The sequence below is a fragment of the Varanus komodoensis genome, unplaced genomic scaffold (assembly GCF_004798865.1).
Source record: "Varanus komodoensis strain SLA01 unplaced genomic scaffold, ASM479886v1 scaffold12, whole genome shotgun sequence".
In the NCBI taxonomy this organism is placed as follows: Eukaryota; Metazoa; Chordata; class Lepidosauria; order Squamata; family Varanidae; genus Varanus; species Varanus komodoensis.
The window spans coordinates 6,473,483-6,499,192 of record NW_025335349.1 but is presented as its reverse complement, the minus strand read 5'-3'; the positions used below and the strand labels follow the sequence as shown (position 1 = coordinate 6,499,192).

The window sequence follows — 25,710 nt, the reverse complement described above, 5'->3', positions numbered from 1 at the left end:
GGCGCGGCGCAGTCTTCACGCGGTCTTCGGGCGCGTGCGCGGCGTGGCCTTCGGGCGCGTGCGCGGCGCGGTCTTTGGGCGCGTGCGCGGCGCGGTCTTTGGGCACGGTGCGGTTCTCGGGCGCGGGCGCGGTCTCCTGTCAGGTGTTGTTCCTCCCGCCGGCACTCCCCCCTGCAGCACTTTGTAGCCGCCGGCCACCCGACGCCCCACCCCGTCCGGGCACACCTGCCACGTGTGCAGGGGCGTGGCAGGGCAGTCAGGTAGCGGCGGAGTCGGCGGCACGGCGCAGTCTTCGCGCGGTCTTTGGGCGCGTGCGCGGCGCGGTCTTTGGGCGCGTGCGCGGCGCAGTCTTTGGGCGCGGTGCGGTTCTCGGGCGCGGTCTCCTGCCAGGTGTTGTTCCTCCCGCCGGCGCTCCCCCCTGCTGCGCTTTATAGCCGCCGGCCACCCGACGGCCCACTCCGTCCGAGCACACCTGCCACGTGTGCAGGGGCGTGGCAGGGCAGTCAGGTAGCGGCGGAGTCGGCGGCGCGGCGCAGTCTTCGCGCGGTCTTCGGGCGCGTGCGCGGCGCGGTCTTCAGGCGCGTGCGCGGCGTGGTCTTTGGGCGCGTGCGCGGCGCGGTCTTTGGGCGCGGTGCGGTTCTCAGGCGCGGGCGCGGTCTCCTGCCAGGTGTTGTTCCTCCCTTGCCTTACAACAGAGACTCCCATCTCCACCTTGTTATTAAATTGCTCAGTGACTAACACAAATTGATCCAGGATCAGTTCATGGGATGAGCTGATGATACAGTCCTAATCAAAAAGATCCTCTTAGAATGCAAGGTGCTTATAGCTGGCATTATCTAAATTAAGATTGGGTTGTAATTCTGGATGTAATAAAAGCAGCATACATGATACTGAGCAAAGGTTTTCTCCAACTTGTGCCACTGCACCACCAGCATGACACAGACCAATGAGCAAAAAAAACTGATAGTAAAGAGTGAGGAAAAATCTTCAGGGCTGATTAGTAAGAAACCGAGCTCTAAAATAAGTAAAGCTTCCATCTGCAGTATGTAGAAATTTTAAAACATCAAATCAACAATGAGTCCCAAACCTCACGCTAGAATGAATTTTAACAGAGTGCTCAGTTTACTTGAAGAAAAATAGGAATCAAAACCTAGATTCCACAAAGCATAATAACAGGGGGACTATGATTTTAGCTTCATGAACACATGTCACTGAACTCAGACATAACATCTCTGACTGATCTCTTGGAAAAAAAAACCACACTAAAACCACTCCTAGAAAATGTATTTTCGTTTCTTCCAAATATACTTATCAGTAACTACCCTAAGCCAAAGGACATGCTCACACAATTTAAGTATATAAGCCCATTTTGTACAGCTTATTACAAATCTTGACATAATAATCTTAGACTCAAATTCTATACAGAAGTTAAAATATCCGTTTAAATCATCATTTTGCTTCAGCAATTATAACTTTTGCATCACTGAGGAAAGATTATAATGTCAAACTATTATTCCTTAGCACAGGTATGTCTGACGGGACACTTCAAGGACATTTCACCAGCTCTCTCCCTCGGACCTTAAAGAGCCAGAAGGGTTTAACTCCTGCCTGCGAAATAATGATACAGGGAAACTGACAAAAATTTAGTTTATCTCATGATCCACCCTTGATCTGTAGACCAAAGCCATTCTGAAAACCAGACATATTAACAACACTGAGACAGAAAGGAGTGAAAACAGCAAACCATACCTAGGCAATGATACCAAAGAAGAACAAATGCTCACTGACAGCTTTAGTGCAAGGCCTATACAAGAACAGAAGGTGATTATGCTAAGAGACATTCCCCCCTTAAATACATACATACATATATGTTAACAAATAAGCTCCATAAGGGGTTTGAATTTCCCTATAGTTTAACCGGCCATAAAGTTCAGGTTACTGGAAGTACCACTCCCCTGAAAACATAAGTAATACTACAAGAAAGGATGAGATACTACTTTATCATTTTTAATGACCTGCTGTGAACAGGTACTGGTACTAAGTCCTGAAATTCCAGTTTTAAAACTTCCTAAATGATCTCCAACACATGCTTCCTTTAAGCCATGGACATCAAGCCTTATCCTGGCCATACATGGTATCACTTGTTGTAACCCAGTGACAAGACAAGACTCTGCTGTTAATCTTAAATGTCTTAGTTCTACATGAAATAGGCTTGGGAAACATGACCAACCCACCCAGGCCAACCTTGGCATTGTTTAATTCTCTCAATTCCACACTCAACTGTTGCATGTGGATCCTGTTCAGGGTCATTTGAATACAACAGAGGAACTGGAGTAGATGAAGAGAGAGAAAGTCAACATCTCATGAAAACTCACTGTTTCAAGGATGGAAATACCACATGAAACTGTAAACATCTGAGCAACTGCCATCAGGGTGAAGATACAGCTGGTTTAGCTGAGGGTGAGCAATTGCCCATTTTCCCACATGAGCAGAAATGGAACAATCTATTGGGACACCCTTTTAAACACTCACCATATGGGAATAATATAAGACCTCTCACACACAATTTTTGTCTTTCAAGTGCATCAAACTTATTTTCTGGAACATAACTGTTTGGACATCAAACAAGTCAGACATCTCTTTAAAGAGTATATAGATGACTCTTTATGACTCAAAGCATATGACATAAGATTGCTTTGAGAAACTTGGGCACAGACCCTGGTGAGAATAGCTGGACTTGTTCCTAATGCTTTTAGAATGTTAAAGGGGAAAGTTGAAGAAGAACTGAAGACTTGGCCATCCTCTTCTCCACAAAACTTCATGCCACAGTCATCAAGCTAGACTCAAGCTATTCCTAAACCTGGCTTGTACTGTGTATTTTAGTTGGACTGCTTTCTTTATTCAGATTGGAAGCTGGATTGAAGCACAAACACGGATAAATATAATTAGTTTTTGGCTTACTTTACTCCCCAAGGACTAGGGAATGTAGCTTTCCATATAGCCCGGAGTGCCTGATTCTGCCTAATCTTGGAAGCTAAGCAGGGTCAGGCCAGGTTGCAATCTGGACTTGAGTCCTACACTGGGCAGGTGGCTGGCCCTGATGGCTTGACAGGCCGCTTCCAAGTGTATGACTCCATGATTAGCTCCCAATTTTAATAGGTAATCTGACTTCGGTATAAGCAGGTATGGTTGAAGAGCTACTAGATTATTATGGGTTTTCTCCTTTAGCCTTTTTAGACAGGGGTTTACAAAGGCCAAACTATTAATAAATGAATTACAGAATTTGCCCAAAGAGACATTACTTTCTCTCTTTGAATCATAATAAATACTCTGCTTATCAAGATTATTTTTAAGTCCTGGAAATCTCAAAATATGGCTTAGGCTTTACCTTGTTTTAATTCTTTACCATCAACTTTAGTAGAATGGGGATATATGTATAACTCTTACTCCCAACATATTTGCCTACACCAATTAAGAGAGGAGAAAACAAGCACACATGTTATTATATTATACATATAATTAACATTATTATTGTGCATCATAATAATTTTAATTGCATATTATCATCCATATATTCTGACACAAATTTCCTATGTCAGATTTGAGGAATTAAATAACTTTTGAAGTCACAAATTTTGAGTTCTGGCTTGTAGGATCAGATAAAAGATGGTAAATTCATTTTAGCATCTGGCATCAGGTTAGTATTTTATTCTTTTAACAGAATTATTGTAACTTTTTTCCTCCCTGTGTAAGGATGTTTGAGATGTCTGCATCTGCATCAATGCTTGATGACCGTAAGCAATTAAATAAATGAGGTCAGTAAAGTACTAGGCAAACCTCCAACCTATTTTGTACACTTCAGTATCTTATTAGTATGCACTCAACTAAATGCTTCTTTCTTCTCACAGGTTAGTCAAGTGGGTTTACAGGCAAGCATCTAAGTTTATATTGCAAGGGTTAAGGATTCCTTCATTTATATTCCACTGTTTCTTGGCCTACTAATCCTTAGCTCTGGAAAAACTTAAAAGCTCATGTGTTCACTTTAATCCATATATCACTACCTAAAGTCCTAAACAATATAAAGGCCGATGACTTTGTGATAACTCTATTACTGTTTCTACTTTATGACATAATGCAGTTTTTAATACATAAGTACTTTCAGATAATCCTAATATGATCAACTGACAAAGGTCAACTCAGGACAAGTATGCCAACAAGTTAAAATTCTACTGATGACCTCTGAAATAACAGCCTAACTACAGCAAGTAGTTGCATATTAAATTATAATGTGGAAATTATATTTGTAATTTTTGTAAGAACTGTTATAGGTAAGGATATGGGACTGAAAACAAAAAAAAAATCATTTAATTAAATAAGACACAATGCTATGCATTTTTAGCCAGAAAAAGTCCTACAATTTCCAGCACAGTTGGCTGGGGAATGCTGAGAGTTGCAGGGCTATTTACTGTCTAAACATGCACAGGATGACACGCTTTATCAACTAATGCTTTACTCCCAGAATAAGAGTTGACTCTTGATTTAATCTTAGTATTTTGAGCAAAGCAAGCCACACAGAACACAGAAATTCCAGCACTGTTAGCTGAACATGCTGTCTTCAAATATACTCTCTGACTTCATCTTATTCATTCCAGATGCCTCCAGTGAAACTTAACAAGTTTTTTCAGCATTTTATCAGCATTCCATGGCCCATGAAGGAAAATGAGAATTTAAAATACCAGGCATAACATGGTATACAATGCTCTATCAATGAAAATGACAGTAAAGCTCATGACAGATCAAAACATCTGCCAAGTCAACATGAACACAGAAGTCAGAAAGGCAACATCATACTGAAACAGGATAGCAAAGGAACAATTCAGATGGAATTATTTTGGTTTATTCACGTTTTACTGTACTGGAAATGAGAATTGTGCACCCATGTGCTCCCTCCTCCCTTGCATACTATATTGGAATTTCTGGAGATTATTAAGCTCCAGTATATCCAGACTACAGAATAGGATATGATACTGCAAGTCTGCTGAAAAGCCTTATTTACAGTATTTCCATTACACTGGGCACTATTAAAAAACAAAAGAATACTTTTATACTGAAGAGGTATTTTTCTGGCAGGATAACTCACTCTGACTAACAAGTCCACTTAGGGCAATAGCTACAAAGCAACACATATAAGGTAACACAGAGAAAATATTAATGTTTAGTGTAACTAGAGCTACTTGCCAATTCTAAAATACATTCTTATTTTGTTAACTCTGATGGGATGGAAGTATATACTTTTCTTAATGTAAAATTTGCTTAAAGCTTTGAATAAACCTAGTTGTAACAATCAATATAAGAACAATTTGTGGGGAGAACCAGAGGGAGCTCCTCAGCTTTCTAAAGCAAAGAGGAAACTGGCAACTAAAGTTATATATTGATAACTTCCATTAACAATACAGGTTTTACAATGTGCTGCCCCTTCATTATTAGTTGTACAGCTTTCAATGCTTTTAAAGCAATGAGAACAAGCATTTCAACAAGAATTTTAAAGAATTGCTTCTGAAGAAAAAAAAACCCTCAAAGGGGAATTAATATATCAGGAACAAGACCTATGAAATCTACAAATGTCTTCTACTTATTGAAACATATTTTAAAGCAAGACAATTCAGGTGTCATTTATTCCAAGAAAGCAGAAAAAGAAGATGTGAGTACCTAATTGAGCAATTAATACCTAACTTGCAAACAACATAACAGGATGAATTCAGTGTGAGTGATTTAGCATAAAGTAGCCTGTCATTTTCTGTTGTTAGTTTTAAAAGAAAAAAAAAACCCTAAGGAAACCCAATCTCTATGGCAAAATACCAAAGATGTGTTTTTTTGTAGGGCAGGGGGAACAGTAAAAATATGGGAGCAAACAGGATTATGATGACAGATCACAGCTGTACTACAAGCAACTGAAAGCAAAACTTCGCTTGAATGGTTTGTTGCCACTTTCAGTTATCAACATTCTCACATCTCAGAATATGAGCATTATGGGCACAAAATAAAAAAATCTACAAATTACTATTTTTGACTAAAAATAATAAAATCAGAAGCTATGTGGCAGGAGCTACATTTTCCCCTTCTCTTTCAAAACAGCAAGCTGTTATTTGGCACAAGCCCTTTATTTCCAATGTATTATCCAGGGAACTATAGCCAGCAAAGAAAGAGTCCCTGAGCCCGCACGCAGCAGTTCTTTGAACCAAACTAGAAATTATTTCCAAGAATCCTCCTTTTAAATAACCCTAGACCACATCCATCTTGAGATGGGCAAGCCTGCTAGCTGTACACAGCCTCTCTAGTTGGCTAACTCTTCTTTCCTGACACTGCATCATGCAGTTAAAGATCAGACCAGGCTCCTCTGTCTCCTCTCCCATGCCCCTCCCAGCAATTGCAGAGCCTGATGACTCTCAGGATCTACCTAAATACCTGGAGATGGCAGCCTTGAGATAAGCTCTTTTGCCTCTGCCACCTCTGTTCTGGAGGCCTCATTTCCCAGGATCATCCTTTGAATCGAAGGAGTCTGTGTCACCCTGTCCCTGAAACATGGGCCAAGAACAACTGCCTCTTTCATTCCCAACATTACGTTAGAGTTTCACAAAGCTGAAACAATAAAACCTTATCAGTAACACTGCATTCCTATACATACCTATCTGATTTCAGTGAATACTTCTGAGTAGGTTTATATGGGATTGCACTGCAAGACTACAATCATATATATGCTTATTTGGTAAGATGCAGTATGTTATTCAGTGCAACGTATTTCTGAGAAGACATGCATAAGATTGTGCCACAATATATTAATAGCTCAATTTAAGCCATACTCCGATCATACAATGAAACAACATTAGAACTAAATACCAACAATTGCCCAATGGATGTATCTCCAACACTTATCAGCTAAGAAAAATAATATACATTCCAAACATGTCCAGAGGTTTGGGACAGCTTCCTCAGAGCCTTATATTTTATCTCAGTTGTAAAAATTCTTTCTGCCCCAGCTCACTGTTGTGAAGATCACAATTCTAAGCAAGTAAAAGGCAATCAAGTACAACATTTATATTTAACAAAAAAATGAACAAAGCCTAAGTTGTATTAGAGTTAAATGTATAATTGATGCCACAGAAATAATTATTTAAAACCCCCAAATTTAAAGTTTCAAATATGAAATTATACTAGGTGTTAAAATGGTTTTAATTCCTCTCTTTGTCCATACTCCCTCATGTGTAGAAATTTATTTCACACTAGATTCCTTCTAAACAAGGTTACAAACGATACGCAGTAAAAAAAGGTTCTATGGTCTCAACTATTCTCAGTCATCCATCGAGCATACAAATATTTAAACTGTAAACCATAAAATGCAACAGCTCCTGTATTGCGTAGAAAAAAATTACCTACCCTCTTTGAAACAAATCCACGTTATAAAATTTGTGGAGCTCCACGGAGAATTCTACCATCGCCTGTACTTCACTCATTTTTATGTAGATGCAGAAGCCAAAGAACTGCTGTCAGCACCTTATTTACTTGAGAAAAAGAATGCAAGACATTTGAGATGCACAGAGACCTGGCAGGAGTCATTAAGAACTTTCCTACTTCTTACAGTATGTCCTTATTCAGCAAATGTTAAGTTACATCTTCTGTTTTACTATCTGCCACCCAAAGAAGACAGAATGTTATGCTTAAGTTTTGCCTGCATGTTCAATATGGTAAACAACTTATCAACATAGGCCTAGTATACAATAAAGAAGAATAGAGAAAAAAGAATCTACTTATGTAAGGTAGGTATCTTAAACACACATGCCAGGAAACTAGCCCCATCAAATTCAATGAGATTACCTCCAAGTAATATACATGCAGGATAGGGCTGCAAAGAAAATGTTTGTTTTTCAATTGTTCTTACAACAGAAAGCATCCAAAATACCAGGGATGAACAACCTGTGGGCCTTCAGATGTACAGAGTTTGTAATGAAAGGGAAAAACACTACCTTCTGTCTATCTTCACAGTAACAAAAATATATGAGCCTTAGTTGTATACCTAAATCACACAATAAAAATATTTGTTTTGATAAGCAGTTTCTCAACAGAGCACTAAATTAGTATTGTGTGTACCATCAGCAGCAACCATGGAGCTCACTGATGCCTCCTCTTTTCATCAGGCAGAGGTAGGAGGAAGAAACTGGAAGTCTTCACTTCCATTTTTAAACTAACCAGGGTGCCTTATTTCTTCTGAACTGAGGGAAATTCTAGTGAGCTCAAAGCATGGTTTAAGTAAGCCATGGTTTAGAATGCTGTCTTCTTAACAAACCAGAGTTCCCCCAAGTTCCTCCCAGCCTTCCCAAAGAAAAAGAGGTGTGTATATGAGCTTGAAGTTTGCTGTAGCTCATGTTATCTCATAGCAAACCATGATTTAGCATTATGTCTAAACCAGGCAGGCTACTGGCTTTTCTCTTATTATGCTTTAAAATCAAAGCTGAATCACAGTTCTATTAAGCAAGCAGGCAAAAAACAGTGCCTACTCCTCTAACAGTGAATTCAAGTAGCTGAGTACTGAAGCCAAAACAGACCCACCATAGAGACAAGAGGAAATTATTGGGAGTGATTGAGGTAGAAAGCTTTCCAAAACAGACAATTTTCTACTGATTTATTTTTAAACAGAAAATTCTTCATTTCATAAGTTTAGTAGACTTGCTGAATAGATGCCAACTGAAAATATAACATTAGGTAAGCTTGGCAGTTATAAAGCTGTAATGAAAGAGTGACTCACTGAAATACATATACATTTCAGAGTTCAATGGAATTAAAAGTAGTGACAGTGAGGTGCCCCAACAACCTTAGTGGAAGAGAGTTTAACTGTTGAAACAGATGAGTAGTGTCAGCATATCATGCATATTTCTATTTATTTATATATACAGGCCACCTATAATTGCTGAGGCATTCCTAGGCAGCTTTAGGTGCAGGAAAAGAAGATTGTCAACAGTTTTACTATTATCTTTTACTTTTTAGAAGTACTCCAATAAAAATTCTAATACTTATAATAATACAATATTTAAATCACAGTGGAATGTGCTTTAATTTTTTGCCTTCAACTACTTCAAGTTAATTTTATGGCATAGTACCAAACCCACCCCCCCACAATAATATGGAATATTTTCTTGGATATTAGATACAAGTAAAATAAATCAGAGCTCATTTAATGGTACATGAATTCACTTCTGGGGTAGCTGAAAATGTTACAATGCAAAGTGAATTTGTACTAATGCAAATGACCCTATTCAAATTAGCTTAATTAAGCATAATTTATTTTAATTTGCATAGGATTTATTTCCAATTAAAAAGTTTCTAGGAAACACACTTTACTGGGTATCAGCATACTTAAATGAAACATGCAAAATAAAATATGCAGAATTAAATTTTTAAGCCTTAAGTACTCCCACCAAAGTAAGGCTCATGCATGCTCAGAAGCCACAAGATGTTGGATGTGAGTTGAAAAATAACAAGAAATAATAAAAAACCGGAGGCAGGAAGGGGGAGACAGAAAGAGAACTCGCTTGCTTGAGTACCTTTAAGCTTGTTTAGTTGTTAGATTTATATGCTGCTTTTCCTCCAAGGAGTCCAATGCAGTCCAATGTACATTCTAACCACACCACACTGGTATAGTTTCCTTGGACAGAGCATGGCTGCCTGGCAGTCACTCTAATCAGAAATATTTCAGTAAGGGGATGTGTATACTTTGTAATGTATTGTACACCTCTATCATATCTGTAGGTTTGTTGCTCTTTATAACCATTAAATTTCTACCATAATATAAAAATGTGAATACCGTAACATTAGAATTAGAAATTATTTTGTTCATAAATTTGCCAGTTCAATAGATGATATAGAGACTTTCTATTAGTGATACAATACTAATGAGGCAATGGAAGTTACACAAGCATATTACAAGAGTGTGCACTATATTATTAAAAAACTTTCCTTTTTACCTCTAGTATTAATCCATTTTAATGCAGGTAATAAGCAGTCTTCCAGTTCCCCATTTCTGCAGTCAAAACCATACTGCTTGCTCTGCAAGAAAAAGAAATTAAATTATTGTGCATCTACATGCCAGAAACCTTACAACTCAGAGAGTTTATGCTCTTATTTTCTGGGGATTCTTATCTGAGTGTATATATTAGCTTGAAAGTTAATGCCAATAACTGTTCAATGAAATATAAATGAAGGTTTTTATATGGAGGAACACTAACTAGATGGTTTGTAAAAGCAACCAGTTAATTTAATGCAATTACATTCAAGGGGGAAAAATGTTAGACAGCACTTAGTTTATATTTTATAAAGCAGGAACTCCTATGTTTCAACACTGCATTTTATTCAGTATAACTTTTGTCAAAATTGATCTTGAATTTGTATATGCTGCATGTGCAATGGCCTCTGAATAAAGCAAAAGTTTAACTATTAAACCAGATCTCTGTTCCCTCAGTCAAGGATACAATACAGGTGTGTTACAAACCATCTTGTTTCTTTAAAAAAAATCATACAACTATAAGAACCTTTAGCTATCCTTTAGTTAACTTGTCTGTTGTGAGATTTAGATAGTTTTAGAAAATTCAAAGATTTGATTTTTACTTCAAATATACAAATATTAAGAATATTTATAGTACAACTTTCACTTTATTTAGTAAACTTACAAAGTTGTTTTTGAGTTAAGTTATATAAGTAGAAGTAAAGAAGAGCAGAAATACTCAGCAAATGCTGTTCTGACTTATCAGCAGTGTTACTTGATTACATACACTTCTAAAAGTCTTTTGACTAAGTCCCTCATGAAAGAATCCTTAGCAAACTTGGCAATCAAGGAATAAGAGTGGAGTTCCTCTTGTGGATCATCAAGGGGTTAAAGAGGAGAAAGCTGAGAGTAAAAATAAAAGGCAATTTCTTCCAATGGAGAAGATGTAAATAGTGGGGTCTCACAGAGGGTTGTATTGGGATCAATGCTTTCAACATACCCATAAATGATCTCCAGTAAGTAGTGAGGTAACCAATATGCTGATAACATTGAATTATTAGGGTGGTTAAAACAAAAGGTGATTTTTAGCAAGAGAGGTATTACTGCCACTCTGTACAACTCTGGTGCACCCACAACTGGAGTATTGTGTTCAGTTCTAAGCTCCACATTACAGGAAAGATATAGTCAGGTTAGAATCAGCACAGCATAGGGCCACAAGGATGGTGGACGGATTGCAGGAGAAGCTGTATGAGGTGAGACTGAGGGAACTGGGTCTTTTCAGTTTGGAGAAAGGGAGACCTGAGGGGATCTGTTGGCAACATATAGGTACATGAGAGGGTGTCATGCAGAGGTGGGTCAAGACCTGCTTTCTGCTGCAGAGGAAGAACATTCCAAGGGAGCAAAGCTCAGTGAACCAAGGTTCAATTTGGATGCCAGGAAGTACTTCCTGACAGTTAGGACCCCTGAGGTATGGAATGGGCTTCTACAGGGGGTGGTTGAAGCCCCATTGGTGAGGGTGTTCAAGGACAGGCTGGACGTGCACATGGTAGGTATTTCATGAGTGGAGCTGGCTGGAGCCAGGGGCCAGACTAGATGGCCTGGAAGATCCCTTCTGACCCGCTCTGTTTCTATGAGGAGCTCCAAAAGGATCTATCAAAACAGGAGAATGGGCATCAACATGATAAATATAGTTCAAAGTGAGCAAGTGTGAAGAGATACATATCGGGGCAAAAATCACAACCAAGTATAAGCTGATGAATCTGAGCTAGTGTTTGCCAACCAAAAAAAGATTTTGGTTTGTTGGGTAAACCTTGATGAAAATGTCAGCCCAGTCTACAGATGCTGTAAAGAAGGCAAACTTTATGTCAGACATAATTAGGAAAGAAATTGAAACTAATTCATAGTTACACAAATTTTTGGTGTACAGTTCTAGTCACCACATTAAAACATTACAGGATATTATAGAACTGGAAAGAGTGTAGAAAAAGGCAGCTAAAGTGATCAAGGCTCCCCTATGAGGAAAGGTGACAACAACACTGGGACTGATTAGCTTAGAAAAAAGACAAGGGAAAACATGATAGGGAGGAACAAAACTACATACCGTGTGGAAAAAGTGAATAAGGAGACCATCTTCAACCATGCATGAGTGCGGATATTTGGGATGGCAATCTTATGGGGGGCCACAGATGCTCTATTTGTCAACAACTAATTATTTCTTGAATGTAAACCTTGTTGGAATGTGTGTGTGTTCAGCTACAAGTCTAACGAGCACATCACATAATACCCAAAAATCTTCTCGCAAGGAGAATACATGGAAATAATAATTATTATTTCAGTCTTCAGACTTTGGCTAAATGCTTGTTATTCACAACTATAAAAGTCAATGTGGTAAAAAATCAAGTATTTGAGATGGGAAATGAGTATGTTCTACAATACTTATTAATGACTAAAAATGACTAAAGCAAGACTAATAAAATAACTTACATAAAATGACAATACCTATTTGAAAATACAGATGTTTAAGCAGGCTTATATTCAGTATCATTTAAATAGCACAAACAGCCACAACCCCCTCAGCTATAGGAATTAAGCTATTTTGCAGAAAAGATGATAATGCTTGTATGGTGACCATCCAACCATTTGTTGCTGCTACAGATTGCTTTTAAGAAGTAGGTAATTATATTTTATAGGAAGCGTAGCATGGTCAGGACATAAACATAATGAAGTTCCCCCCACTACTGAATGACATTCCTTCCTCTCCAGCAAGCATAGAAATTCAGCCTGCAAGCCTCTTAGCAAGCTAGTAAAACAGCCTGTAGGCCATTAGCTTTTTGTGAGCTTATTCACAAAGCTGAAATAATTACAAAGAGCAGTGAATGGGAATTAGCTATATATTTATAAAAACCTGTTCAGACAGGAGCCCTTCATATTCCAGGATGGCTCTCTAGTTCCTAACCACATGCCTGGTAAGCAGTTCTGGAAAAGATGAACACTGTTTCTTCAGGACATTCTTATGCTGCACACAGCAGGCTTTCCATGGAGACTGCACAGCATGCATAGACTAAGGGCTGAAGCATTCCTATATCCTGACTAGGGGATCGGAAGCATTCTTGTAATCACTGCTGTTTTGACACACATTACATTTTTATGCGTTCACAGAAACTCAGGAAAGCATCATCCCATGGCTATCTTACATGAATAACATGTATCCCAAAGCAGAGCAAGTTTTAAAAAACAAAGATATCTATGCCATCAAGTATTTAGAAATAGATCACTGTAAGTGCTATCTTCCTGCACCCTAATCAAACATCACTCTTTGCTTTAGGGCTACAACATTAGCAACTTAATTGGTTAGGTTCACTAATTTGGAAAAAAAAGTAAGAGTGTTCCAATTAATTTCATGGCAATATGTATATTAACACAAGTGGTTATAAAAACTGAAGATAACCACCACTTTAAGCGGCATTTCCCTTTTTCTCTGATAAACCCATTAGCAAAAACTGAAGTATACTTCTTGCTTTAGAAACATCATTTACCCATACGCAAATGTAAACAAATGTATCAATGTATCAGTGACTAATAAAGTTAAATCAATTAATTTTTCTTTAATTGCAGTGCTGCCCAGTGAATTTACTACAGTATATGAAACAAGGATTATTTGTTGAGTAATTGGATATAAATCAAACTGGAACATCTCTTTAATGACAGAGAAATGTACATCACAGTAATGAACAGAAAAGTCCAGCCAACAGGATGGAGAAATAAAATATGTGAGAAAGAAGATAGCAGTTTATGGGAAAGCTGTTGAGGTAAAGCAATTCCTAAACTGAAATAATTAAGTTAAATTACAGCCTAACTAAACTGTATGATATGGCCCTTATTTCAGGTCTTGACAAATATAATGACTATATAACTGTGGCACTCTTTCAATCAACCAAAATGATTTTTAAATCAATTAATCCTGTCCTCTATAATTAAAAATAAAAATATTACCCATTGTAGAAGACTACTTCTTCTAGGTCTACTGGGAAATAACTCTGGGGTCTTATTGAAAAACAATTTAATGACTGTACTTAATGCATGAATAATAAGAGATAACAGACCTTTAATAAAGAACTAACAAATGGGAAGTTGTGAATGTGGTAACAAAAACAAGTAGGCAAGTTTGCATTAATTTCCTGTGTTTTATACTTTTTAATTTTTTAACAGTATAAATGGTCTTGAGGACCCTTTTGAGAAGAAAGGCTTTATATAAGGGAAGAACTGAAAGTACTATTTTATAATTAACATATTACAGAATCCTATGGACAGCAAGCCACATTAATATTTAATGATAAATGGCTGCCACATCAGATGTTCCAAGCATAACATTTCATTTCATTTCATTACCTGCCTTATAAGCAGTGGAGTCCTTTCCAACATAATGTACTTCAACTGACCAGTAAAATGGTGTCCTAGAGCTGCTGGCATACTCAACTGAACATTCTTTGGTTAGCCAAAAGTTGCATATTATTACTGAGTGCAGAATCAAACAATTCCTTTGGTCCAACTTTGAGACCCAAGGCTTATAAATATCTATCCCATTGTAGCTGGCTGCACTTGTTGAATCTTTACATAAGCTTCAATATGAACACCAAACGTATGACAAATGTGCAGAAAGCCACTACTTTTTAAAACTATAGACACACAGAAGTAGTTGGGAGTTATTTCACTCCTTCCATTACTCCTCTTTCTCTCTTTAAATGCACACAGTGATTCCCCCACATCCCCAGATGCTTAGACACCATCCCATAGCTTCCCCTCCATGCGACAGAATGGGGCTTCTCATCTATCTCATCAGTTAACATGCTTGTGCCCAGGCGAGGTTCATCGTGAGTGACTATGGGGCAGTCCTGGGCCCTTAGTTCCAGTTTGCTTACTCTTTACTCTATCTCCACTTGTTTTCAGCTCCTTCTTCCACTCCTGTCTCTTTTACCCCCATTCTCCTTCCTAGTCCATACAGAGATCACACTTCTTATAGCCATGTGCATTTGTCCCCACCTCAGTCTCTACTCTTTTCTGGGTTTTAGTTCTTGTTTTCCTTCTGCAATAATGGGAGTCAGGCTTCCTCCCACGCTTGGCCTCTACAATCTCGAGAGACAGCAAAATCAGAGCAGCAAACAACAGAAGCACCAACCACTGGAGAAGACCAAAGAGCTCAGGCTCAAGAATTTAAATCCTCACAGCTGCAGCACAGAGAACAAGTGAACTATCAATTGTGGGCTTTTCACCACAGTAATCTGCCAGTCTTTCCTCGGAACAATACACCATACAAGCAAAAGGCTCTAATTTACTTACACTCTGGAAAATAAACTGCAGCAGGTGGAAATAGTATTGAGGTAAGGTCAATAGGTAACAGTATCCTGAACACAAAGAGGCTCAGCTCTCACCTGAATGTTGCCCAAGAATAATGGTTCACTGTTTCCCAATGAAGGGAAAAACAGAATAAATTTACATGTTAAGTGCTGTTCCCAAATAAATTATTTGGGTCTCTAAAGGTGGCACTTGTATCCCACTTACTTTCCCCTTATAAACAAATAACATAAATTTCTCCAATGCTTCACTATATCACTACAGAGGTGGCAAAATCTACTCTGCTGCCAGTCTAGCTTCCACCAACAGGAATCTGCCAAGCTGCCTCCCTCAAATACAGTACCTGTGGGCACCTCCAATGGCACCTGTTCAGGGTCCCCAATGTTGTGCCCACAGGCAATGAACCCTACCCCCTTTTGTAGGAAATGCATACCACTCTCTAGCAATTATATACAGGCTTCAACAGAAGTGGTTACATTATGCAAACAGGGATCTATTTGAAGGTAGCATCAACACATCACCCCTTTAAATACTGACAGTATGTAAATTCCTCAGTCAATTGCATTGTAGAAGGTGAGTGTTTATCCTTCCAGTTTGGCAAGATCAGTATTTTAACTGTCAAAAGGGTATAGAGAAATCATATCCACGTTCACTAGTTAATTTCCTCAAAACAGCTGCATAATTTTAAAGGGTGTGTAAATTAATAAATCTTGTAATAACCTCCCCACAAAAAGAAACTAGACATTTAAAAACAGGGTAGACTGCCTTACCTGTAGGCAGAGGAACTTCATTAATGTATTCCCAAACTAGGTCCCTTTTACAGCCTGCTGCCATTATAGGTTTTCTCCTCCAGGGAAGGAATAGCATGATAAACCTCAGGCAATACACAAAAAGATCCAAAGACGTGTGGAGTATTCTGCTCAAAAGGTTTCACTTTCATTTTTACTGCTCACCCTTCCTCCCCACACTTAGCTTCTTGTGCAGGCCTATTCCATTCCCAACAGTCTTCTATTCATTGAATTTTTTGCAACTTGGCACTTAAGAGGTAAGGGGTTGATTCTATGCGCACAGATTTCCAAAGAACAATGAGATTAAGGTCTTTCCCTCAACTCTGCATGCTTATTCTATGACATTTTTGCTGGAAAGAGGCATGTGATCTCTGCAGACACAAAATCACAGCTCTGAGAACTGTAAAACCAACCAATTCTGATATTATCTTTTCAAAAAATTGTCCAATAATCTTACAGAAACTTTTGGAAGAGCATGACATTGTGAACAAATTAATGGAATTCATTTACTAAAAATGTAACCATTCCATGAATATACAACCTTATGCTACATAATTAAAAATGAATCCTTTGGACTATAATCTATCTTAAAACATTAGCTGCATTACACTACCAGAAATCAGCTAAATTAGACTATCCTTTATTAAAGATACATTGCTGTGCCTAATGGATATGAAATAAGCTTTTGCTAATTAAGATGTAGCCTATGATCAAAAGTCACCAAAATACTGATCCACTGATTAGGCATTTTGTGGTGGTACCCAGAGCAGTTTCTCAAATTCCCTAATCTGCCCACGGGCCCAAAAATGTTGGAGTCACTTCCTTCCAGATGCATATAGTTAAATTTGAATGTTAAACATACTATATAAAAGACAAATAAGAAACTTTTAGAAATAGTCGTATGATCAGTCATGTCAGGAGGGAAATTTTCTGGTTCTCCATTTTTCTGCTGAAAATTTTTATTTCATAAGTTCAGCAATAATAATGAATATATGTTAACACCAAAAAAACAGTATGAAGCAAACATGACAGTTTTAGAGCTCTCATTAGTATTTTTCAGGCTATTAACCCTACCATTCATACATGCCACTGAAATATAAATGTCTCAGAGTACAAGAATAAAATGACAGCACAACTGAAGGTGTCCCAAAAGCCAGATAGGCAAAACAGCCCATGTAGTGAAAATAAAGAGCAGGAGGCAGAGCTCATCTCTGCTGCTCTTCCCAATGTTCTTACTAGCTGTGATTGCTGATGGAAAGGGAACAATGGGGCTATGTTCACTCAAGGACCAGTCCTGCAACTAACAGCAGCAGAATGTTATGCCTGAGAAAGGCAACACAGTACATATCACCAAAGATTGTGTGCAGCATTAAAAATACCCACAGATACAAGATGCCTTCCTCAAAATCCATGTAATGAATTTAGAACTTTTTTCTTACTCAACAGGTTGTAACAGGTTTTCTATAAAAGGAACAAAAGGCCTGTATGAAGATAGTGACACAAAGCCACAAATACAGTATACCCCAATGAAGTCGCAGTTCAGCATTCTTGGCTTCAGTCTTTTGCGGGATTTTTCTCTGAGCAATCCAAGCCGATCTCTTTGTGAGTAAGCTGGTGCCTCGCCATGAGGCACCTTACTCACAAGGAGATTTTTTCCTCTGAGTTTGGACTCGCTCAGAGAAAACAAACTCGGCACACCTGTGCCCACCGCCCAGCCCAGCCAAGCACCTCCCGCCCGCACCGCCTTGGTGGCCAGCGCCCATCACCAGCACCAAATTCGCAGTTTTTCACAATTCGTGGGTGCTTTAGGAACACAACCTCCACAAATTTTGGGGGACTACTGTATAGATAAACTTCCACAATGCAGCAGTGAGTGCAAAACAGCCCACAACTGCTTTTGTGGATGAACATCAGCCACTTCATGCTAATTACTGCAACAGCTAACCAAGCAATAGCTCCTTTGACAAAGTGCAGTTGCCACTCCTTAAGCAGGTTGCTAGGACCTTATTATCTCCCTAACAGAAGGACCACCACTGAGCCAATGATGGGCTAGGCTGAAGAATATGGGACTCCCAAGAGTACCTAAAGTAGCATTCCCAAATCTGGTGCTCTCCAAATGTTTTGGACTATGATTTCCACCATTCCTAGTCACTGGCCAGGTATGAAACATCCTGATAGTGCCAAGCTAAACAAGTCTATAGTACGGAGTGACACCCATTTGTGCAACTACTGTGGGTTAAACAAGCCACAAAGGCTTGTTTAAGCTGCAGTGCGTTCCAGATGCCATTTGCCTAATCATCCAGCCAGGTGCATCTCATTGTATCATCTCAACACAGCCAGCATGGTTTATTGGCAAGGGAAACAACACTCAAATAATCTAAGTGCTTTTGTGGGGTTATTTTTGGATCATGTAAATTCACATATTATCTTAATCACTCCACCAGCAAGCAAGCACCCAGTCACAGGAACTGTGAGTCTAGCTATTGCTCTTAACAATGTTTTTCTTATTCTTCTACAGGTTACTTAGTAGCTCTCCAATACCTGGATCAGCAAGGATATTCCCTACTCCTGCACCAGGAAGACTACCAGCAAGGCCAACAGTAATAGTAGTGACCAGCAAAAGGCCCAGAAAAGTTAATGTAACATGGCAGTTAGAGTGTTGGACTGGAACTCGAGAGATACAAAATCTAGTCCCACTCAGCCATGAAGTTCACCAGATCACTTTGGCCCAGATACTAACTCTCAGCCTAGCTTACGCCACAGGTTGGTTGGAGGATAACATATGGGCTGCAGGGTACATTAATAGGAGAAAGTTTGACTGAACCAGTCATTTAGCACCAGTAAGAGGACTGCAGCCTTACAACCGGATGTAATATATGTTTCTTTAGTGTAAGTGATTCTGCCTTCAGTGGACTCTCTCCCTGCTTTTAACTTCAAAGAAGGCTTAGCAGAGGGGAAAGGTCCAGAGAGGAAATGGCTCTCCAACCAAAAATTCATGGGAAGCAGTAGAGAAAGGAGAAGCATTCCCAACATGCCATCTACCTTACACAGGCACAACTCATTCCACCAGGGTGGATAAAAATAAATGATTTTGTTTAAATAAACATGATTTTTAATTTCAATCAGATGTTTAACCTTTTAAATTAGATTTTTTAAAAACTGAGGAAAAATTATCTAGTTTTCTGTTCAAGATACACTATAGTAGAAAGGTTATTCATCATGAAATAAGGATTGGTTTTTAATTATGTAGCATAAGGCTGTATATTCATGCAATGGTTACATGTTTTGGTTAAAAAATTCCATTAATCCATTCACAATGCCATGTTCTTCCAAAGGTTTCTGTTAGGTTATTGGGCAATTATTCTATCTAGAAGGTATTATCAGAGATGCTTGGTTTTACAGTTCTCAGAGCAGTGAATTGCGTCTGCAGAGATCCTATGCCTCTTCTTCACAGCAAAAATGTTATAGAACAAACATACAGAATTGAGGAAAAGACCTTAATCCTATTGTTCCTTTGCAAATCTGTGCACACAGAATCAACCCCTTGCCTCAGCAGTTGCAAAAAATTAAATGACAAGAAGAAGATTGTTGGGAGTGGAATAGATTTGCACAAGAAGCTAAGTGTGAGAAGAGAGAGGAGACAGTAAAAATGAAAGTGAAACCTTTTGAGCCTAATACTCCACAAGTCCTTGGAATTTTTTTTGTGTATTGCCTGAGGTTTGCCATGCTATTCTTTCCCTGGAAGAGAAAACCTGTAATGGCAAGCAGGCTGTAAAGGGGACCCAGTTTGGGAATATTTTAATGAAGTTCCTCTACTTATGGGTAAAACGGTCATGCATGCAAAAACATGATTTGAGTCTTACTGAGTAGTGATTCAAATCATATCCATCCTACTTTCCACCATGCTCAATTGCACATATTCTTGTCCACATCCACTGCAAATTGCACTGCTGTTCCATCCTTATTAGATTTATTTGTTTGTTTGTTTATTTATATTGCTGTTTATATCCTGCCTTTTTCCTACAAAGGGCTCAAGGCAACTTACATCATCTCTCCTCCTCCATCTTATCCCCACAACAACAACCCTGTGAGGTAGGTTGGGCTGAGAGTCTGTGACTGGCCCAAAGTCACCCAGCTCGCTCCATAGCTGAGTGGAGACTAGAACCCAGATCCTCTGAGTTCCAGTCCCATTCTCTTAACCACTACACCACACTGGCTCTCTTTTTGTAGATTGTAGATTTTTTGTAGTTAGAAAAAATGGCAGGTGAAACTGTAGGAAAATATGTGCATTTTACAAATGGAACAAGTCTCTGGTTCGAGTTCCCTCCATAAAATTCTATGAATGAGGGAGAATTATTGTATGATAAATATCTCAAATAGAAGTACCCTCAGTCTCTAGATTAAATCAGTGTCTTCATTTGATCCACTGAGTAGGAGGAAACTATTCTATGTAACAAAAGAACCAATCTGACGATTTGTCAAATATTAATATTCATATTCTACCTATTCACACAACAGTCTGAATGAATGAAGGGAGCACCTTCATGCCCATTCAAGCCTAGCCACCAACAAGAGAGATTTACTCTCTCCTTCCAGCTCAGAGAAAGAAGAGGAAAATATTTTCTACTGGCACCAAGGAACAGGAAATGCTGTCACATTTTGTAGCAGCTCTGTCTTGATTTCTAATTTCATATTTAACTTCTTTTAAAGTAATACATTTCATCTTATATGAGATAGTAGAGATTAAACAGCTTTATATTTAAATGTCAAGATTATAGAACAAAGAGTACATAAGTTCAGCTAGTTAAGCAAACAGGTAGCCACCAAAAAAGGAAGGAAATAAACAAAATTTGAAATTAATTTCATAGGTACCACAATTACTTTCATAACTCCAATATGGATTATTGAAACACCATCTAAGTTAGTCAACAAGATGAAAAAGAATAGAATTACTGACACTCTGCATTCACAACATGACTGGTACATTTTCTTGTTTACCAGTTATAGAGCAAACCTAAACAGGTAAGCAGACCAGTTCCCTAGGAAGCATACAAGAAACTGCAGCCTAAAACATATCTAACTCACTTCAAGAATTAGTGCCAAAAAGCATGAATCTTCTTAAAGGATCATCAAGAAAATACATCCACTTTTGCTTAAGCAACACAAGTTCTTCCAAATTCATATAGAAAGAATTCATAATTTATAATCCAAATTTTGGTTAGAGGCTGTGATTGACATAAAATCCACTTTGGGGTACTTCTGTCAGCACTTTATGTTCAATTACAGACTTCCCTATGCATTTATCTTTAATATTAATTTCTATTCCACTTTACATTTTAGAAAACAAAGATATAATTTCTCTCCTATCAACTACTCTGGCTAAATTTTAAATGCCATATTATTATACTTGCTCATGTAGATAATTTGTCTTTTGGATGGCATAATTTCAAGGGTTTGTTTACACATTGTACACATTTAGGTCTGTTTAAAACTAAGCCTGTAAAGAGCCAGTTTGGATTTCATGAAGCACTGGCCATATCCTCAGCCTCCACACATTAAATGGTCTGTTTCCAAAGAAGTCTTAGTGTGTATGTGCTTGTACATAGCACATCTGAAATAAGGTAACCTAAATCAATAATTTAAATCACCAAGAAGCCTTCTCAATGTAAGTGAGTCTTTTATATCTTCTATTCCGTTTTGATATTCTTATTTCCCAAACAAGCATTTCTACCAACAGGCTGCTCTAACAGTTTAAATAGTTTGCAAATAAATAGGAATATAATCCAAGAGCTTTAAATATGCTGTCCATATTTCTTTTTGCCCCGAAGTACTCTTGCATGTGCAGAGAATCAACGGGCGCAATGCTATGCAAGTTTAGAAAGAAAAGGCTAGGGCATGCTAGGAGTTGTAGGCCTTTTTCCATCTAAACTTGCATAGGATTGTACCCTTTGATTCTCTGCACATGCAAGAGTACTAAGGCAGATCAGTTACTTGGAGGCTAAGGCTGCAATCCTACACAGCCTTATTGAGAAGTTCTGTATTTGAATAGTTCTACTGAAAAACTGGAAATATTTCTGAGCAAAAACAAGCATACTCAGAATATTTGTCCAGAATGTTCCAGAGGCAAGGGCAAAATAATTTTCCATAGCATGAAAGAACACAGAGGGTCCATACAATGTAGTAGTCATTTTAAGAAAAGAAAATACCTTAGATAGTTGGACAACATAAAACAGGAGACTCATGGATGGTCCCCTATTGATAAATGGATAGCATCTCCTAGTAACACCAGTAATGTTTTGCTAGCACTATCCTATAATAATGTAACTTACATCATTTAGAAAATTTAACCATAGATGTCAAATAGGGTACTACTAGACAGAGAACTCCTAACAGTTAAAAGCACCAAGCAGTTGCTATTTCTTCCTCCTTAATGTTTTTTTCCCCTATTTTTCTGATAAAAAATTAGAAGTAGTGAGAGGAGAATACAGGAGTTACAAACTGAGGTCCACATTATCTGACATCACCATAAAGTTCTTGGAATGAGGCAGTGTGGCTGCACCATAAAATACTTACTTGAAAGCATTCAGATTTTCCCTAAGGGTATTATTTAGCTAGAAAAGCTTCCTTTAGCTCAGTGTTTGACAGACAGCCATGTTTGAACTTTAAGATATGGATTGAGCTTTAAAATATTATGGGTTGGTTCATAGCTAACACCAAACCCATGTTTTGTGCAGTTTCCCCCTTCTCCATCATCCCAAGTAATGGTTTTTGACAAAAAAGAAATGTCCCAAAACACAGCACATCCATTTGAATGTAACACCAAACCTCAATATGCCTAAATCAGCTTCTCTGTTCATATCCTGGTTTAGTGGCCTCTCAGAAACCACAGTTTGTCAGATGGGGCTGTTTCATATATAACAAACCATGGTTAATAACAAATATAATTTATTTTTGTAAATACAGGTTTAACAAATTTGTACTGAATTACATTTTTAAACCAGGTCCTATTTTTAAGAGAGATACACTTATATTTTTTACATCACTGATTTTTATCCATCATTGTACAGAGGCTACACAAAATAAATCTCTGCACAGAATAGTCATATAATGGAATAATAGAGGTGGGAAATAGAGCAGTAGATCCTTTTTAGAGTAGTATAATCCCACAGAACAAAAATTGGGAAATGTCAAAAATTTTGCACTTATTGAAGATATTCTTTACAAACTTCATTCAGACACTTGAATAAATACAGTTCCTGTTAATTAAAATGGCACACCTCAAGTCTGTAGGAAAAAGGTATCATTAAAAAAATGGACTTTAAAGTTTCCATACATAAGATTTCCAGTTTAATCCACATTTCTAGATAAAGAAAGACCACTGTCTCAAATAATGGAGAGCCAGTAATTGTTGACAGGACTGAGCTGGGTACATTAAAAGCCTGACTTAGTTTAAACCATCTTCCCATGGTATCATGGGAAGTATCAGAACCATAGAGTTGTGCTTTAAACTAAAATATGCTTCTGTTGTTAAAATAAGGGCCAAAAGAATACTATTAAGTACACTCAAGTGAAATTTTTGCAGTCCATTAACTAAAGTAGTCCAGATGTATTTGGCAAGACCTTAAAGTACAACCCTTAAAAAGCTTTATATACCAGCAAAGAGCTCAACTCTAGTCTTACACACTATCAGGTAGCTTCTACAGAGTTAAATGAGGACACAGTATTGCATTAGGAATGCCAGAAATTCACATTGGTGAAAAAATAGAATTGAGGTCCCTAGAAGGAGGGAAAAGTGACAAAACAAGATGAGGTATTATAATTCCAGGTAACATTTACAAAAGTTGTACTTAGCTAGAGTACACTGTATGACATGGGCTTTCTCCTTTCTTCTAGTATATCATCTTTTAAATCAACTTTAAAAAGAAAAAAGACTCTTTCAAGGGCAAAATGCAAAACAAAATCAAATCAAAGATTAAAGAAAGAGAGAATAAGAAATGCAATTGCTGTACACAGCAATCCCAAAGATAAAAAACACAGTTGTTTCCCAGCCTCAGCTATCCTGATGGATTATAAAGAATCCTGATAAATAATTATGTCCAAGTTATTTAAAAAAGGAACACCCCACCCCCCAGGACATCCTAGTACCGTAGAATTCGTATAGGATGCGTGGTGGGTGGCATGGGGGAGTTTCCTGGTCTGTAACGCTCGCTGTTGCTCTTTCTAAAGCAAGGCCAAAAACAGAGAAATATAAATTCAACCCACCCACCCTAAAAACACTGTTGCTCGCTCCTTTAGTTTAGTGAAAGCCATAACGAGAAGTGATTCGATTCAACTGGGCTAGACTGGATAGAACTGGACTGACTCCCGAGTCTCTGTAACACTCCCAAAACGGGGGTGCCCACTACTGCCTGGGGCAAAGGGAAGTGCGTTACATTTTAATTTACGGTGCTTTTAAAGCCGGACACGTCCATTTCAGCTCTTGCCCCCTTCTCTCTGCCTCGCAAGAAGCGCAGGGCAGGACCGAAACATCCCTCTCCGCTTTATCAACCCCCCTCGCCCACCCTTCATACCCCCCTGTTCCGTCTCAGGTTTCACACACGGCACCATCGACCCGCCAGAGAGAGACAGACAGAAACACAGATCAAGAGAGGCGTTTCGTCCCCGGGGGAAGTGCCTACCTGCCGATCCCCTCACCTCCTCCTCCTGATCGAGCACTCGACTCCGGCGCGTCTACTTTCCCTGTCACCGCTTCCAGAGGAGCCCAGGCCTCAACAGCAGCACCGGCGTGGCGTAACGCAGGCATCCGACGGCAGCGGCCCGTGTTTTGACTGCGCGCGCCCTCCTCCCGTTCTCAGCGAGGAAAGCGACTAGGGGCAGCCGCCTCCCGCCGGTCACAACAACACCTCCGCAAGCCGCCGCCGCTTCCTACTTGCAAGTGGGGCAGGCGCTGAAGGAGGCGGACGCAGGCAGGGCTGCGAGGGAGCGCCCAAGTTATTGCAGCCTGGGCAAGCAGCAGGCGCTACTGCGGCATCCTGGGGCGGCTCTGGCGCTTGGTCTCCAAGACTGCCTTTGCCGCTCCCGCTCCCTCGAGCTCTGGCCCTGGTAGACTTTCCTCTTGCTGCTGCTGCTCCCTCCAGGCTCGAGCTCCCCCTGCTGCTGCCGTGTGCGAGAGGCCGGCTGGGCTAGAGAGTGGCTGGCTACTCCCCCCTGCAGGCGAGTAAAAAAGGGGGGAAAGCGGGAAAAGCAACAGCCGCTAGCTCACCGCTTATTTGGGCATTGCCTGGTCTACCGCTGGCCCCCTCCTGGTTCGTTCTCTTACCTTCTCTCCCATGCCAAGGCTCCCGAACAGCCAAGAAGGGGCCTGCTCACTCACCTGTGATCCAGTCTGGCTGGAGGGTTTGGCTTGGCTTGGCTTGGCTTGGGGTTTCCTCCCCCCTCTTTAAAGGTTATCTGCAAGCCAAGGGACGGACCGCCGCGAAAGCTTCGGGGTTCGCGAGGCAGCCAACAGCTGCTGCCGCGCCGTGGGCCGACTCACAC

The 25,710-nt window shown here is 39.2% G+C and overlaps 1 protein-coding gene across 5 annotated transcripts in view; it reads right to left on the bottom strand.

Annotated features, from left to right (window-relative positions):
• The window catches only part of FAM135A (family with sequence similarity 135 member A), a 75,049-nt gene extending 49,813 nt beyond the window's left edge, over window positions 1-25,236 (bottom strand). For 3 of the 5 annotated variants that reach the window (XR_006413849.1, XM_044421595.1, XM_044421594.1), the window contains exons 1-3: window positions 24,852-25,236; window positions 10,017-10,098; window positions 7,435-7,559 (exon numbers count right to left, since the gene is read on the bottom strand). Coding sequence is in view for 4 of the 5 variants with exons in the window: in XM_044421595.1 (XP_044277530.1) it covers window positions 7,435-7,511 (77 nt within the window). In the remaining variant the exon portion in view is untranslated. The remainder of the gene's footprint in view (window positions 1-7,434; window positions 7,560-10,016; window positions 10,099-24,851) is intronic. The other 2 variants (XM_044421591.1, XM_044421593.1) reach the window with 2 other exon arrangements.
• Window positions 25,237-25,710: the final 474 nt, after the last annotated feature.